This window comes from Aedes albopictus, chromosome 2, assembly GCF_035046485.1.
Source record: "Aedes albopictus strain Foshan chromosome 2, AalbF5, whole genome shotgun sequence".
In the NCBI taxonomy this organism is placed as follows: Eukaryota; Metazoa; Arthropoda; class Insecta; order Diptera; family Culicidae; genus Aedes; species Aedes albopictus.
In genome coordinates this window covers 27,001,354-27,018,788 of record NC_085137.1, presented here as the reverse complement: position 1 = coordinate 27,018,788, position 17,435 = coordinate 27,001,354, and the positions used below count along the sequence as shown (strand labels likewise).

The 17,435-nt window shown below is 39.8% G+C and overlaps 2 protein-coding genes across 2 annotated transcripts; one reads left to right on the top strand and one right to left on the bottom strand.

The window, feature by feature from the left end:
• The first annotated feature begins 516 nt into the window (after positions 1–516).
• On the top strand, positions 517–3,487 carry LOC109429660 (zinc finger protein 420). The gene is made up of 3 exons (XM_062849342.1): positions 517–600; positions 778–2,136; positions 2,204–3,487. The coding sequence occupies exons 1-3, from the start codon at positions 577–579 to the stop codon at positions 3,419–3,421; spliced, it is 2,601 nt and encodes an 866-aa protein (XP_062705326.1). The 5' UTR covers positions 517–576; the 3' UTR covers positions 3,422–3,487.
• An 11,059-nt stretch (positions 3,488–14,546) lies between these two features.
• On the bottom strand, positions 14,547–17,435 carry LOC115262110 (ets DNA-binding protein pokkuri; the record flags this gene model as incomplete). The annotated part of the gene is given in 3 exon segments (XM_062849338.1): positions 14,547–16,810; positions 16,880–17,296; positions 17,359–17,435. Coding segments are annotated over 3 exon segments (915 nt in total), but the record flags the coding sequence as incomplete, so codon positions are not given.

Genomic DNA, 17,435 nt, shown 5'->3' with positions numbered 1-17,435 from the left:
AAATGGAATGTCGTAATAGGCTGAAATTTTGACTAGTTATTTATCAAAGTTACTTCTCAGATCTGTGAAAATTTCAGCGGTGCACAAAATTGCATTCTAAAGATATTATATTTCTAAAGTGTTTAAGATGATTTCTAAAGCTCGTGTCGAACCTTCAAAAATGAATAAAATTCAAACTTATCTCAAGAAGTTTCTAGGGGTGCTCCAACAGATTTGAAAATGGCATTTTTCTACATTTTCCATGCGCTTTTATGCCCTACTAATGGGGTCTCTGATCACGGCAAAAGTTTTTTTTTGTCGAACAGTGTTATTCTTAAATAAAAATTTGCTTTGAAAATAGCAGAAAATGGTGCATGTTGAATTTTGCGCGAGCAACTTGCATGCAAGATAAAATTTTAACTTCCATCTGCTCGCGCACTGCTAGCGCGCGCGAGCAACTGCCCCCCTTCTGTTGCCTATGGGATTAACGACTGCTAGCGCTGCCCGATTGCTCGCGCATTTAACGGCAGTCAGGATGAATGGGAACCGGGTGAATCGGAGTCGACGGCTCCCCTCGTGAGGACCGTCGCTGAAGTTATGGCCGGCTGTTTGGATATTGAGGTAAGTGGTGATGTGGGTAACGTTGCTTAGGACAATTACATTCGCATAGGACTTAGTATGAGAAATCTTGGCTTTTTGCATTTTTTTTTTCTCAATATTTTTTTCTTCAAACGGAAAAGTATTGGATACCTAACTCTGTAAAAAAATAACTGAATTCTCTATTTTGTACGTTCGTAGATCAAACCAAACGATCAAATGCCTCGCCGGATCTGTCCGGACTGTAAGGCCCGACTGCAGGAATCCTGGGCCCTGCGAGAAACGTTCAAGGCCAGCGAGAAGCGCCTACGACAATTGCTCCGAAGTGAATCCGCTTCACCAAATGTGAAGCTAGAAATCACCATGCACGAGGGGTCCGACGATGAGGACTTTTCCATGCAAATGTCTTTCATGGATGAGGAAGTGTTGGAGGAGGACGATCGTTTCGTTGAAAAGAGTCCAATCAAAGTAACCGTCGCAGGCAATCGCAGTGACCCGTTGAATGCGGAATTCGGTTGGAAGTTTAGCGATTTGACGAAGGGACATTACCGAACTAGGAAAGGCGACGACCTAAGCTGGGAATGGGTTGAGGCTGATGATCATCGTTGCTGCGGATGTTTCAAAGTATTCAACACAAAAGTAGCACTGGAAAAGCATTGCAAGCGAGATCATAAACCGGGGCATCATGGAAACGGAAACAATCACTACGAATGCAACGCCTGCTTGAAGCTTTTTGCGACATCCGATTTCTTGAGCCTTCATCAGAAAATAGCGCGTGTTAGGCAACTGTTGCACTGCAACGTGTGTGATATTCTGACGCCAAGCAAGAGACAGCTAAATGCTCACCTAAAAACTCATTCCACCGAAGAAATTGCAACGAATCACATAAACAAAACCTCCAAGCCGAAACCAGTTCCAACCGAGGAAGCATCCTCCGTATTGGAGAAAAGTCGCGCCAAAAAGATTTTCCTCACATTCGACTACTACACCTTCGAGGGGTACTTCTGCTGTGACTGCTCGGCCTACTGCGACAGCAAGAGAGAGATGAAGCGCCACGGTGAAAAGCAACATCAAGGCAACAGGGGGTTCGACGAAGAGCATTCATGCTTCGCCTGCTTGAGGTCGTTTGACACTAAGGAAGACTACGATAGGCACATGCTGGATCTCAACGCCAGGCACGTTTACCATTGCAAAACTTGCCGGGAAATGTTTCGAACGGCTGACAAGTTGAGGGAACACCAGCAAACCAGCGCACGGCACGAAGGATTCGTCGAACTGGATATGCTCGACGTGAAGGAGGAGATCGAAGTGGAGGAAAAGGTTGAACTTCGGTTGAAGATTCAACCGATGCCGGCAGCGGCAACGGCCGTTGCACAAGTTGGTAGACGGCGTAGGGCTACCAACACGGTCACTAAGGTGGAACGTGCGGAATCACCTCCCCGCGTGGAAGATGACGCGGATGGCAGTGGAGCCGAAGAGACTGATGATGACGAAGATTATCAACCGGAGGAGGAGCCACCGCACAAGGAACCGTACGGAAGGCGGCTCTACGTGCAACCTGTAAGTGTTTTCGTCCATCCCATCAGCCTTTCTGATTGACATCATATGTATTTTCTTTTTGTTTCAGAAGACTGCCAAACGAAACGATCCGGACATGGCGGAAATATCCGTAGTCGACATCAGCGGACAGGATGTGGTCCGTTGCTGCGGATGCTATCGAACCTTCATCACCGAAGAGGAACTGCTGGATCACTGCAACCAAAGCCATCGCCAGTTCCAGGAAGCGGATCAAAAAGAACGTCCGTACGAGTGCGATCGATGTTTCCGGCGGTTTGTCAAAGCCGTGTCGCTGCAAATTCACCGAGGGTTCGTTAAGAATGTTCTTGTGTACTCCTGCAAGCTGTGCAATGAGAAGTTTGACTTCCAAACTCCGTTTCTGCTGCATTACGATACGCACGAGCGGTTTACCGGCAGAGAGGATAGGCGGGGGCCGAAACCCAAACAGCCGGAAGAAGACGGCAAGTTCTATTGCTGTTTCACCGCATGCAAAGCGTCGTTTCCGGACTACTGCGATCTGCTGACGCACGTGGACGGGAACCATGGTGTGAAGCGAAATCAGTTCAAGGACTACCGCGATTCGGATGAAAATTGCTGCGAAGTTTGTTTCCGAAGCTTTAGTAATTATCGAGGTCTTTTGAGGCACGTGGTCGCGCAGCGAAAGTCCAATTCCGGTGCAAGACACACCTGCAGTACATGTGGCGTGCAAATGAAATCGATGGCTCAACTGAAGGATCACGAAAATAAACATCTCGGAATCAAGCCGTACGAGTGTGATGTTTGTCAGAAGAGCTTCGGTACCAAAACGATCTTGAAGAACCACATGATTGTGCACCAGTCGGATCGACCGTTCAGTTGCGAAATCTGCGGTAAAACGTTTGCCCGGAAGCGTAACTATAAGGACCACGCCATGACGCATACGGACGAGAAACCGTGGGAATGTGAAATTTGCAAGCTCACGTTCCGGATCGAGTCGCAGTTCCTGACGCACAAACGGCGCCACACCGGAATCCGGCCATACAAGTGCAAGTTCTGCGATAAAGTGTTCTCGCACGCGACGGACCGGAAGCGGCACGAGATGGCGGCACATACGGGCGAGAAGCCCCATCAGTGCAGCTTCTGCCCGTTGGCGTTCATTCGGAAGCGGCAGTTGGTGATCCACGAGAGGACCCATACCGGTGAGAAACCGTACGAGTGCCAACAGTGCGGCCAGGCGTTCATTCAGCAGAGCTATCTGACGCGGCACTTGGCGACGCATAAGCAGAGGGATGAACCGGCATTTCAATGAATATCATGCATGTGACGGTGAAGACGTGAAATAAATAAGAGTACCTAGTGTTTTAAGGTAAGTGCACATTTTGTTTAATGTTTGTCCGAACGCTCCAATGGCCATTATGCTGAAGAAGAAACTCTAATCTTATATGCAAAACTGCATGCATGAGAGCGTTTCAAGTGCTAAATAACTGTGGAAATGTTAGGCTTGTTCAGTTATCCCTGGGCTTGGTTTATATCTTCCAGGAAGCATTGCTTTTCGGCATACGACCGTTGTGCTTTGCAGTGTTGATTGGTTGAACTGAATGTAGATTCAATGGTAAAGTTGCATAATCAGATATTTCAATCCTCAGATAGAGTGATACCAATCTGTTATGGCAGTTCACACCGATCCCTTATAACTACGCCAACGTTGGAGTGCCCCTCGGGAGAATGTCACAGTGACAACTGAGGCTGTCATAATTTTGATGGAATAATATGAATTGTGTAATAAGTACTAATTGTGTTTTGTAGCTCATACTCCGTTTCATCGTCACTCAACGATAAAGATTTACGGAAGCTTGTTGGAAAATATAGAGGGTTGAAGAGAAACCGATGTAAGTAGTCAACAAACTAGAAAATTAAGGATAAAATTTTGTAGCTTTTAGCTCTCACACCTGATAACGACAAACTAAGGTGTTTGTTTAAAGGACTTCTCAAACCCCACCTCCCAACACAATCATATTACGGCATAGTACCTACAAAGGTATGTTGTCGAAATCACTTATGTACCATGAACTGGGGTCAGCAGGTTGAAATTTACCATTCGCGGACTAAATTGTAATTCCATATTAACAACTTCTACACTTCGTTATAGTCATATATTTCTTACCTAATCTATTTCGTAGATGTCTAGAGAGTGTGGATTTTTAATTTTTTAGGAAAAGTAGCAATTACAGGCGCGTTTTCGGTCATCGGGTTACTTATAAAACAACGGTTTTAATTATAGCCGACGTTTCGAGCGTTTGTTCACTCATCTTCAGGGAAAACTACAATTTACTTACAAAGTTTGAGTAGTCAAGTCATTTGTTACATAAAACATAAAATTACTCACATTAAAGGTTGTTTTTAGGTCAAGTGGGTTTGAACATGGACAATTTGAACGGCTGACAACATTGCACTGAAATTATAATCACACATATAAATTTCGGAGTCAATCCAGCCTCACCTGAAGTTTCAAGCTGGTGATAAAAATTGATCCAAAGAACTGTTCGGCAAGGATCTGTGACGAACCACCACGAGTAGGTTTGGTCATAATTTACATCCTTTTGCTGTGGAAATTCCTTGAATACTAGCTGCGCCTTATGTCGGTCAAGATTCCCATCCGCATCCAGCATCCCGGGTAGAGCTTAATGGCAAAAGAATGGCAAATTTTACCATTAAAACAGAATGTTTGAATGGCAAAATGTGTTATTTGTTTGTTTGAAATAAGAGTTAAAATAACAAAAATAATAAAAAAATTTTGGTACATATCAGGCAGAAAAAACTTAAAAATAACTTATTTTGCCATTGTAATAACAAAGTAATGGTAAAGCATGCGGATTAAATTGAAGAACAACATAAGTTATTATTGAGATATTGATAACAAAATAAGACCCAACTGTTATCGGTGAATAACAAAATATGACATTCTTGAGTTATTGATAACAGAATAAGAACAAATTTAGCTGTTTATGTGGCGATCAAAATAATGGTAGGTTTAGTTGTTCAAATTCAATTTTAAAATAATTGTAGATTCAGTTGTTATTTCAAAGTAACAGAAGAAACGTAAAATGAGCTGTTTCTTTTTTTTTTCTTCAATAAAATTTAAGTTCATCAATCAATGTAAAAACAGTTTTATTTTGTGGAAATTAAAAACTCAAAACGAAACGAACTTAAAAATCAAATTCACTTTGATGAACGTAGCCACCGTTGCGTCGAAAAAGATAGATACGTCGTTTTACAAATTACACTCTTTAATTGTTTGAGTTCTAAAGTAACATAAATTGATGTGCATCAAATAGAATCCATTGCGAATCAAACACACAGCTGAGAATCCGGATTTGTTTACTTTTGCGAGATACGTCGAATTGAAAAGTTATGCTTGAAATATACAATATAATAGTTAATGGTATATTAAGAGTAAAATATGTTATGGTGCCTAATGTTTATAAATAGTTTCTCACAATATCAAAATAATGGCAAATTTAGCTAGGAATGTAAATTATGTTATTGTTTTGATATTTTATACAATTCATTATAAAAGGTGCTAAATTGCAAGTTTTACCATGAAACCTCCATTTAAGTCGATGCATGGCTTATCGAAAATATTTTTTACCGTACAAGCAATGACAAAACTAAAGACTTTTATATTTTTTAACACTTCGCATGACAAAGGAGATTTGTCAAAAAATATGAAACTGTATAGTTTAGTCATTGCTTGCACGGTAAAAATTATTTTCGATCAGCCATGAATCGACTTAAATGGAGGTTTCAGTGTAGTAATTTTTGTTATTGATGTGTTATTTAGCATTATTAATGAATAACATATCAATGACAAGATTTGCTATGATTGTATATTTTGCTATTGATTTGCCATTTTAAGTTTTTCATAATAACAGAAGAATGGCAAAACGAGATATGATGGCAAAACCAGTTATTACTTTGTCCTTTGTCTTTATGGCTCGACGTCCCCACTGGGACTTGGCCTGCCTCGCTTCAACTTAGTGTTCATTGAGCATTTCCACAGTTTTTAATTGGAGAGCTTCCTTTGCCTGCCATTGCATGAATTTGTATATTGTGAGCAGTGAAGAGAATTGTCAGACAAAAGAGGCACAAAACAAGCAACAAAGAAGGCGCGACGATTACTCTTTATCCCTACTGATAACAAATAATGACAAGATCTCGAAATTTTTTGTTGCAGACAAAACGGAAGCTGAATTTGTTGCGTACTTTTCAACTCGTGAATAATCAATTATTGCTAACCCAAAGTCGAAACTGTTTGATGATAGAGCTTCACCAGAGTTGCAGTGTTTACCGACTCGAAATTACCGTTCGAAAATCGCAATGCAAGGCTTAAAAATCTCTAAACTCGTGGTGTAGGGGTAGGCGGGGCATAATGAGCAGCTTAAGCATTTTGCCACTAAATCCAGTAAATTAAGTGCAACCAATGTGTAATTTTAACGTTCAATCCTCATTTGAACCTTAACTGACAAAAGCTAATCGTTGAAATTCCGAATAAAGTTAAAAATGTTGTAAAATTTTATGTTTTTAAAAACGTATAAAATCGCGAGTTGCGTTTTGAGGGTGGGGCATAATGAGCACCCTAGGTGGGGCAGGATGATCAATACCAGTTTTGCACACAATGAAATGCTAATTGGCTATTCTTGCTAATGATAAAGCATACCGCAAACAATCAATGAGAATTTGAAGGGATTACGGGGTTTAAATTGTAGGGAACTGTGGGGTTTCAAGGAGTCTTCTATTGAGGAATTTTTCAACGGTGATAATATACAGATACTGAAATTTTCAAGCTAAAAAATTGAAAGTTACAGACATAACCGTACTATATGCATCAAAACAAAAAAAAACATAATTAAAATTCGTTTGTTGAAGATGTTTACCATTTTCATTATTTTTTCACCAGTTGCTCATTTTGCCCCACCAACAAAATAATTATACAAATTGTTGAAAAGTGCTACAAATACATTTCATTGGCGTATGGAATATCAAGAAAATCGATAAATGCCCAGTAAGTTGTGATTTCGATTCCCAAAACCTTATTTTAGGTCACCTGATTCTTATAATATTTTCCCAGTACATGACCACTTTACGCATTTTGAATAATTTTTCAAGGTAAGCAGATTTTTTGACTAATGTTTTGTCATCAACTCATTGGATTTTAGATAATTAGGCTACAATCAAGCAATTTGTTTTGTTAATTTGACGATTTACAGTGAAAATACAAGGTGCTCATTATGCCCCACCTGCTCATTATGCCCCGCCTACCCCTACACTGAAAAAAGGGACATGGTAACGGTGACCAAACCGAGGGTGAAATTAAAACAACTTTACTACTTGATTTTCGTAGACCATGAATTATTTTTGAAACTACCATGTGCAGGGTTAAATTTACCATGTCGCTCTTTATTTACATTTCATGGTAATTTTGAATCTGATTCCATAGTTCGTTTTACTATGTGCGGGATAAACAACATAGTACGTTCAACCGTTGTAATATGGTTTGGATTACTATGCGTATGGTTCAACCCCCTCTTTTGTTTACATTTCAATTTTCCGCTAAAAATATACATTTTGTCGGTATTATATTAGGTTTTATTGCATTTTTAATTTAATTTAGATTAAAAACCTCATTTTTCCCATTTTATAAGTTTAACAGTGTAGGTACGTCTTCCGTGTGAGGCATGTACTGACGGAACCAGCACCGGCATCGGGATTTTTTCCGCAGTCAAGTTCGCAGATTGTGAATAATCCAGGGAATAATCCTCGATACCCAAGGACGAAATTGTTGACGAATGAAGTAGTTTGCGGCCGGCTGCGATTAGGCTTTTACCAGAACTTGAGCTGTTGGAGTGGATGCCATGCCGGTTGATTCGAGTAGGTTGTTCAAAAACACGTTGACATTGGCGCTTGGAACGATTCTAGCCAAAGTTCTAGCAGGCCAATGAATTCCGGTACAAGTGATGTCAGTGCAATGGGGGATTGCTCTTTCGTAACTTCCAGCAGCAATGCATTTAGCAGGCTGCTCTGTTAGAACCCCGGGCTCAATGATAGAACCAGACATGGTCAAACTTATGCTGCTTGACCTTGACTCAAATGCATACCGGGGTTGCCCCGGGAATCCTCGTCACTCCCACGCATCCATGACGGTCATTTCTGCTGTAGTCTCTTCATCCATCCCATTCATCTTCCCCCGATAATGTTCTACAAATCTCCCTGCCCCGAATCTCCATCTTCCGCCATCAACCCTCTCCATCCTTTCCGTCAGTCGGTACTCCTCTTCCTATGAATCGGAATCTTCCGGAATTCATATTATGTAGCTGCAGCTACATCCAGCTCCAGTTTCTTTGGATCTCTTTAATCAGAGATTGATTCCGCCAAAAAGAGTTCCGGCTGAAGTGATCGTCACTGTGCACACGATGCCACTCGATGTTCGCTTCAAAAATGTCCATAATTCGGCTGGATCTGCAGTTGTTGACATACTACAGTGAATCCTGATGAAAATTACAGTTCAGTTTATTACCTTTTACAAATTGCAATTTAATAGATTAGCCCACCTCTCTTCAAACAGTACCATACTTCACAACGAAGAAAAGACGACTTGAACTAATTTCTGCAGATGACTACTGCTACTTTTTTAACATGAGCATAGTAGGGGCAAACATGATAATAGTACTGAGTACCACGAATGATGTAATCCAGCTGACTATGTTTGATAGTACTGATTACTATTCGTTTTGTTATCAAAGCATGGTAATTTTAACATAAACATGGTACCTAATACAATAAACATATTCATCATTACTATTTTAACGCATGGTAAAATTAAGCATGGTTGACTAGTTGAAGTTACTCTAAAATTTATTTCAGTGTACGATGTTAATCCCATTATTTTCAAGTTGGGACAAACTTATGTTGCATGGGTTTGTTTGTCGCAACAAATACAGGTTGCGACATTGTCATTATTGTTGCGCGATGGTTGAATTTTGATTCACTGATTGTGAGGCAAGTACAATGATACTCTATGCCCGAGGATTCGAGAAAACTTTCCCGACCGGAGCGGCAATCGAACCCGCCGTCTCCGGATTGGCGATCCATAGCCTTAACCATTAGGCTAACTAAAGACCCCTTGTCGATATACTCATCTAGGTCCTTGTTTCGTTGGCAACAAAGGCGTCGTGTTATTCTGAATGGCTACCTTTCCACTTGTCCGCATCGTTGCGGACGTATCGCCTGTCGATGGATTACCGGGTCGTCAAATATCGCTTGTCGATCGTCACTCTGCGCCGCGGTGCCCTGGTGTGCCGTGATGCTTTCTCAGGTGCGCCGCAGTCTCTTGAGCAGAAGCAAAAAGAATTCAAGTAGGGTCTGGGACTATTTGGGCAGGAGTACCTATTTTGGAATAGAGGTAATAAACTATAGAGGAAGAATGTCGCTGGCGTCGCTGCCGAAACATCTCTTGCTGGCGGAGATAGGCCGGGCTATAAGTGTCAAAGCGAAAAAGTATGCAGTTTGACAGATAGATACCCGACATGTTTGCGAGCGAGAACAAAGGGAACAGCAGCGACATTCGTCCTCTATAGTTTATTAACTCTATTTATTTTGGGCACTTGCTGCTGTAACTCAGTCAATTTCGAACTGAATGACTTGCATTTTTGAACTTGGCTAGATACTGAGCGTATCTGACCGTGTCTCAAAAATCAAGTCAATCGGTTCAAAATTGACTGAGTTATAGCAGTAAGTACCCAAAATAGGTGCTCCTGCCCAAATGGTCCCAGACTAGGTTGACCAGATTTGTCCCGTTTAAATACGGGACGCTTGCTGAAAACTCAAGAAAAATCGAATCAATCTCCAAAAACAAAACTGAATGTTGTAAATAATGCCATTTGAGCTGGAAAGACCGAAAATTTCAGCCATAAACATGCATAATGGGCTAGTGGCGAGTGTTTGAAAAATATGCTGTCCCGTTAAATACGAGGCGGATGGTCAGCCTATCACAGACCCTATACATATATTCATTTATTACGTAAAATATCTTTTTTACCATATAGCCCACGGCTCCTTATTCAAAACCTTGTTACTAAGTTCAGTAAAACAAGTGTCGCTTTACGGCATTTTCTTCAAAATCTTCCACAAAGTCTTTGAATGTTAAATGGAATTTCTGCTATCCCCAAGAAACAGAACTAGCTGTATAATAGTTTCTTAAGCTAAAGTTTGCTTAAGAGTTGTTTGTTCCACTCTTGTACATCTAAATGTTTGTTGGGTCCTCTTCAAACAAATAAATTTTTATTTGTTTTTTTTTTTAATTTCCGTTGTTCCGAGAAGTTTTGTTGAGATTATGGTAATGTTATTTGAATTTTGAATACTTCAGCTCATTTAATTTTTACCAATAGCTTGTAATTCGAAGTAAATATTTATATTAATATATTAATATATTTTATTATATTTTTTTCAGAATTGATTCTGTTCAGTATTAGTCTATGGTAATATGCAAATGATCCTTCACAAGCCGGTCTTATGCAACCTTTTCATGTATCTAAGCATGCTGAAATTTACTACACTTCTTACAATCCTTGAAAGTTTTGTATTGCATTTCCGAAAAAATAAAACTTTTTTGCTGTAAAACCATCACTCGAAGTTCTCAATATATTGCAACGGTTTTAGGGTTGAATTATTAAGAATCAGCAACTTGTTTTAGATTTACATCTGAAGTTTTTTTTCATATTTGTATATTTTGAACGACAAATATTGACTTTTGTAATCCTTTAAATTTTAATGAAATCATTAAGCAACTTTTTGTAAATAGATACATTCTGGAAAACTACTTTTTCTATGGAATTTTAGAAAACTTGACTCTTAAAGTAATTTGATTTTAAAAATTGAAATTAACCAGAACTTTTGTTAAAATGAAGATTTTTTTTAAATTATGGTGGTGTATTGCGACATTTTGAAAAATTTCGCGTGACTCCCGATCTTCAGCAGTGCTGCAAGTCTTCTTGATAAAGTGGTCTTCGGAACGAGGCAAGCTTTGGCTCGAAATTGCAAAATAAATTACGGAGAAACCTATTCCCTTGTAGTTCGTCAAAGCTCGTTAGTCGTTGTCAAAGACGTTGTACTTTTTTTTTGTGTTCGTCATGGCAGTAGAGAACATCCTGGATATTCAGCAGATGGACGGAGCCTCCATGAAGCAGCCTACGTTATATATCGATCGTCAAAATCCATCCCTAGGTTCTGTACGGACTGAAACAGTCCAGTCGAATCTGAAAAAAAAAAACGACCAGATGTGGAAAGTGTTCGGGCAGACCTAAGCGAAGTATCGTCAGTGTACCAGTAACCGCTCGTATCCCAAAAGGCCGCTCACCGTCATAAAAAAGATGTTTATTGGCATAACTATGTAAGATTGTCTTCATCCGGATATTATCCGGATATGATCCGTGCGTGTACTAGCTTATCGATGGATGCTGCATGATATGTCTATGTGGATTAAGCCTGGAACATATAGCGTCCGTTCCGTCGAGGTTTGCGTTTTTTTGACAGTTTCCCCATGGGAAATGTATCAAACTACTGTCACGCACACGCAAACGTATGCATTGTGTGGGGCACTTTAGGCCTGTTCACTTTTCAAAAATATTATTTTTTAATGTTCTCTGGTTCTCAAGTCCACCCCCATATTTTGATTGGCATCCAAAAAGAGCTTCAAAAAATCATAACTATACTAAAACTTGTGGAAAATTAATTCTTCTGGCAGAAATAGGAAGATATACTTGTTGGCTACACGTTCTCCGAACAACGTATGCCAATAAAATTAAAGAAAACATTTGTAATTATCACATTTGTTGTAAATTCAAAGAACCTTTAAAAGTAGATTTTTTTTATAGAATTGGTTCTGGGACACTCTTATATACGTCCATTCCCCAAATGGAGGATAACGTGCCTCTGGAGCCGGCCTTCTGATACCTGAAGCTAAATATTTCCTAAAAACTAGCTTTTCGGAGGCAATCACGCTGTGGCGCGAAATTGGACTGAGCGTAGTAGCTTTGCTTCTTTGTAATTTGTCTTGGCTACCTCATCCTATCCCGAGTGTCAACAAACAAGCATGTTGGTCATCAATATCAGTGCTGACGCGATTCAACTATTTGCGCGCTAAAGCATGATTGCTCCCATAAAGCTAGTTTATAGGACGCATTCGTCTTTCTCGAATTTTCATAATTTTTACTCAATTCCTACAGCATTGATGTCAAAGAAGCAAATAACCACAAGATATTAGAGAATTTGATGCCGTTTTAGAATATCCAACTTAATACGTATATTGGGGGTGTTCCAGAACACATTATATCCAAACTTCAACTTTTCAAGGTTCATCGAAGCACAAAGAACATACGTTTGTGCTCGAACAAAAGTACGTTAAAATGTGTGTAAAGGATTTGAGTGTACCTCAACGCCACCAACGGAGACTGCCCCACATATAAAGATTTGAACCCACGATGGCAGTGTTCGTTCATCGTTAAAATGGTTAAAACACACTAGCCCACACAGCGACACCAGCGCCAAACGGCCATAAACGGCCACCACTGGAAACAAAAATGACAACACAACAATGTAATTGATGGGACGCTGGTGCCACGCAACGGGAGTATAACGACATACTCTGATATGACCGTCACAAAGTTTTACACAAGGCAGAAGGCAAAGATAGACGTATGTTCTCTGTGATCGAAGTACAAAATTTGATGTGATAATTACTTATGTCGCTCGGAGAACTTGTAGCAGACAAGTATATCTTTCAATTTGTGGAAAAAGAATTATTTTTTACACTGAATTGATTTGATGCACCTCCTAATGTCAATGAATTTAGCTGAAATTTTGACCAGTACTTCCTTTTGAATGCCAGTCAAAATATGAGGGTAATCTTGAGAATCAGAGAACATTTTTTAAAAAATAGACAGGCCTAGTACACGTTAATTAGAAATTTGAGAATATTGATAGTGAACTTTTAAGTGACCTTTGTGGGAATAAAGGCAAACGTTCGTCTGAAATGCATTCACGGTTAACGGCAAGTGTGTCCACCACTGCACAATTTCAGTAATATTCTGTCTTAGTCAAGTTTCTTCATATTTTTCATTTTTTCCAATAATGTGAAATAAGGGTCCGAAATGGTTCTTAAGATCACAATGTCTACGTTTTAGTTTTTCCATATAGAACAATAAAATGCTCTACAAACGAACCGATTTTGTACCGGATGCCAGTTTCGCTCTCGAGAAGAAATGAGGCAAAACGTATTGTTGGGAAAGTGAACGCTGTGGACTTTCATCTTAATGCTTGTCAAGATAAGGTTATATGGGTGCTAGCAATGAAGGGGATATTCGATCTAGAAATAAGAAATTCGCTGATCTACACAGTGCAATACAAAAGGATTTTCGCATGTTTTAGGGTAGGACGGGGCAAGATGGTCACCCGGAGCAAGTTGAGCACCCCTCTGTTTTACTACTTTTATGATGAATTTTGTCCAAACAACTTTATAATCCGTGAGAATAAAGTTCATCCTGTTTGTAAACCTGACAAAAGGTACCTCATAACGAACGAATTGAAAAATATCGCCAAATTAGTCAATAGCATGGATTTTTAGCAGTTTCTTATAAGAAATCATCAGAATAAAATAAGGTTTTTGTGTTAGAATCAAATTTTTACAATAATTTTGATTATCAGCGAACATTACTACCTTACTGCAAAGCATTTTAACTTGCATTAGGAAATATTTTCTTAAAACAAACGTTAAAATTTATCCAATTTAAGTCATTTCCCTATAGTGGGGCAAGATGAGCACCCCTGATGGGAATATAGAAAATATTTTGAAATTATTGTAATCCACTCAATAGTGCCGAAAATAGGTTTCCGTATTCTCTGAAACTATTTGGTTGCGTTAATTTCTAAAAATAAGCCACTTCATTGCTTTTCGGGTCATTTTGTATAAAGTATTATAAAACCGCCATTTTTTAATAATAATAAAAAAAACTGATCATTTTAGAACGTGACACCATAGCAATAAACAAGATTTACTATTTCAATCACTGTATGGTCAATTTATAGTTAAAATATTTTGATTTTAATGAAGTGCTCGTCTTGCCCCGCAGCATGTTCGAACTGACCATAAAACATCTTTTTGTTTAGTCAAATAAATCATCCTTATTGTGAATTTTTAACCCTGCCATGTTTATGGGTGGTAGAAAACATGATATAGAAAAGAACTACTGAGAGGTACCTTGAAAAATTGTGTTCACTTTCAATAAACTCAACGTGATCCTTAGGGTGCTCATCTTGCTCCGCCCTACCCTACCACCCAATAAATTTTCATACAATTTCTCCAAGTAAATAAAACACACGCATTTGTTTGAAACAATTCTATATTCTTTTTATTGGGATTGAGTCTTCTTTTTGCAATTTCTTATACCTTAGAACATATCTTCGATAAACTCTAAAAAAAAGTCATACTCTAATAATGATTGTGATAAAAATAATGCTTTACAGTACACGACGAAAAAAAAAACTATTGCGAAAATGTTTCTGTCCGTTTTGCTAACACTTACTTACATACGAACGAAACAGAGAAAAAAAAAACCTGGCTGTGTATTTTGCTGGGTGTTTCCGGGTGCACTAATCTATGTGGTGATTCGCTATTTTCTAACGTTGGCTATCCTGTTAATATCTGCTTGGAGAACTATTCCATGGAGTGCTGTGATCGAAAACCCGTTCGGTTCTACAGCCTACCTAGGATGAAGTTTTTTATCGATTGAAAATATCACATTCTGCCACTATTTGGGGTGTTGTATGTGTGGGTGGTTTGGATTATTTGCAATTGTTTTACTGTTCTGACCCTATGCTGTGGAAATTATTCTACTTGAGACGACAACTTAATCTCTATTGTACAAATTACAGTATTTAAAAAAAAAAATCTGACCATATTTACAATGTTTGAATATAACTAGTGTAAAAATAAGGAAGATTTCGATTTCCATTTAAAGCCAACAAAAAGAAGTAGAGAATATTCCACTAATAGTAGTAAAACAAATTCGACCCTTTTTCTCTTCAAACCAACAAAAAATCCACTAAATAATACCATTATAAACTCACACATAATTTTCATCGTGCCGCAAACAAAGAAAAACTATAATATTTCGTTAAAAATTTCTTCAAATATAAACCTCTATATTTTCATCACATTTGTTCAAATTTTGTAAATTTCATAATTCTATCGTGAAATGGAAGCCAATTGTGAAGGGAAGTTCTCAAACTTATCCTACTATGCGATTTATTTCCTTTCTAAACAAAACAAAAATACTTCAAGCAAACCAATAATAATCATGTGTCGTTGGAAGAAGAAAAAATCTAAATGAGTACTTTTATCCTGGCTGGATTTCAACCGCTTAACTGCTAGGTGTTGTCACAAAAAATAGGGTGAACTCTACTTCTACGAGTAAAAAAAACTGTACACAATTCGCGCCCGTTCCGCATTCATCAACAAAATAACCTATTTAATTTCTTCTCTATCTCTCTTTTTCTCTACACTTTAAATCGAAAACCTCATTAGCTATACTCGATATCCTGGATAAAAATTCTACTTTTCGACCGCAAAATTTGTTGTTTAGTATATAATACAAGAAAACTGAAAAGATTTCCCCTTTTTCGCGCGAAACCCATCGTGTGTAAGGAAGAATATTTCAACTACTTTTCTCTTTCAGTGTGTGTGTGTGTGTTTATGATTCTCTGTACATGTTTTTTTTTCTCGAATTGTGTTGTCCATTTCAGACAAATATCGATGAATGATTAAACTCTGAAACGATAGCAATAATGAGAACGATTGGCACATTTGTTTTCTTTTTTTCCGTTCCGGATATTTGTTTCTTTATAATTTCCGCCCTCTTTTGTTTCTATCACACGTTCTTTTGTTTTTATGTTTTTCTTATATTTTTTTTGTTTGTTCAGTCATTTGTGATAAACACACGGAAGGATCAAGGTAGCCGATGAGCGAGAGAACCGCAGCCAAGGAGATCGCCTTTACGCTCTACCGTGTAAATTGGAAGAATGGCACCGGTGGTTGCTGAGATCTCTCGTTATGCGCCGGTCTCTGGCTGAGGTCCGATAGCACAGGCTATCCCCTCTCTTCGTCGAAGCGCCCTCTGTATGATGATTGTCACAACAGTGTTGCCAAATAAGTGGGGAAACAGTTGCCTATTTGTAGTACATCGAGTCGGATTTGCTGAGATCCGTGGGCATCATGCTTTCGTCGTCGCTGGCTTTACCGCTGGCATGATGATGGTGCTGCTGCTGATGGTGGTCAGCCGGCGAGGGACTCCGATCGCGATCGTGTTCCCGGTCATGTTCGTGCTGTTCTAGCCTGTGGTCGTCATCCTGTTGGTGCTGTTGGTGCCGTGCTTCAGCTGCGGCAACGGCGGCTGCCGCGGCAGCAGCTTGTGCTTGTAGTTGCTGTTGGTGCAAGTGGTGCAGGTTGTTGCTGATGGTGTGCAGGGATTGGGAGTTCAGTGACAGGTGACTGGGTGACGGTGGAGGTGAACTGTTTTCTTGGGAGTGTTGGGCTTGCTGTTGACGGAGCAACTGGATTGTGGTTAATCCGTTTGCGTTCCGAATCAATCTGGAAGTAATGGGGAGAGAAAATGTTAGTCATGGTTGGTGCTGACGGTCTTCCAGTAAAACGACTTACGGATAACAATCAACTCCGTTGGATCCGGTACCGTAGTATTTCCGATCGCTTGTGCTCAGATCGGTGGGCTTCAGTTCGTCCAGATCGGTTTCCATCTTGATGTGGTGGCCGTTGACGACGCCATTGGAGGACGCTGAGCTTTGTACTGACGATTGCGACGGGTGATGAGGATGGTGTAGCGCGGTGGGCGAAATTGGAGCACCTCCGTTTGCCTGTTGGTGCGAGGCAGCTGCGGCCGCCGCTGCAGCAGCCAAATGATGGATGTTAGCACCATTCGGCAGCAGAGACATCAACGAATGGCTGCTAGCACCGCCGGCGGAGGCACCGCTTTGTCCGTTTGCGCTCTGGCTGGCCATCGTTTGACGAAGTAGGGAAATGTTCTTGATGCTCTTCAGCTCCGTTGGATTGCGGAGGAATCTGTTCGGAGGGAGGGAAAATGATTAGATATTGCCGAAAACGACAGGATGGTTGGTGCTTACTGGTAACAGTGCCGTTCGCCTTGCACCTTCCGTAGAATGTTCACGCGGTAGTAGTATCGCAGCGCACGGGACATTTT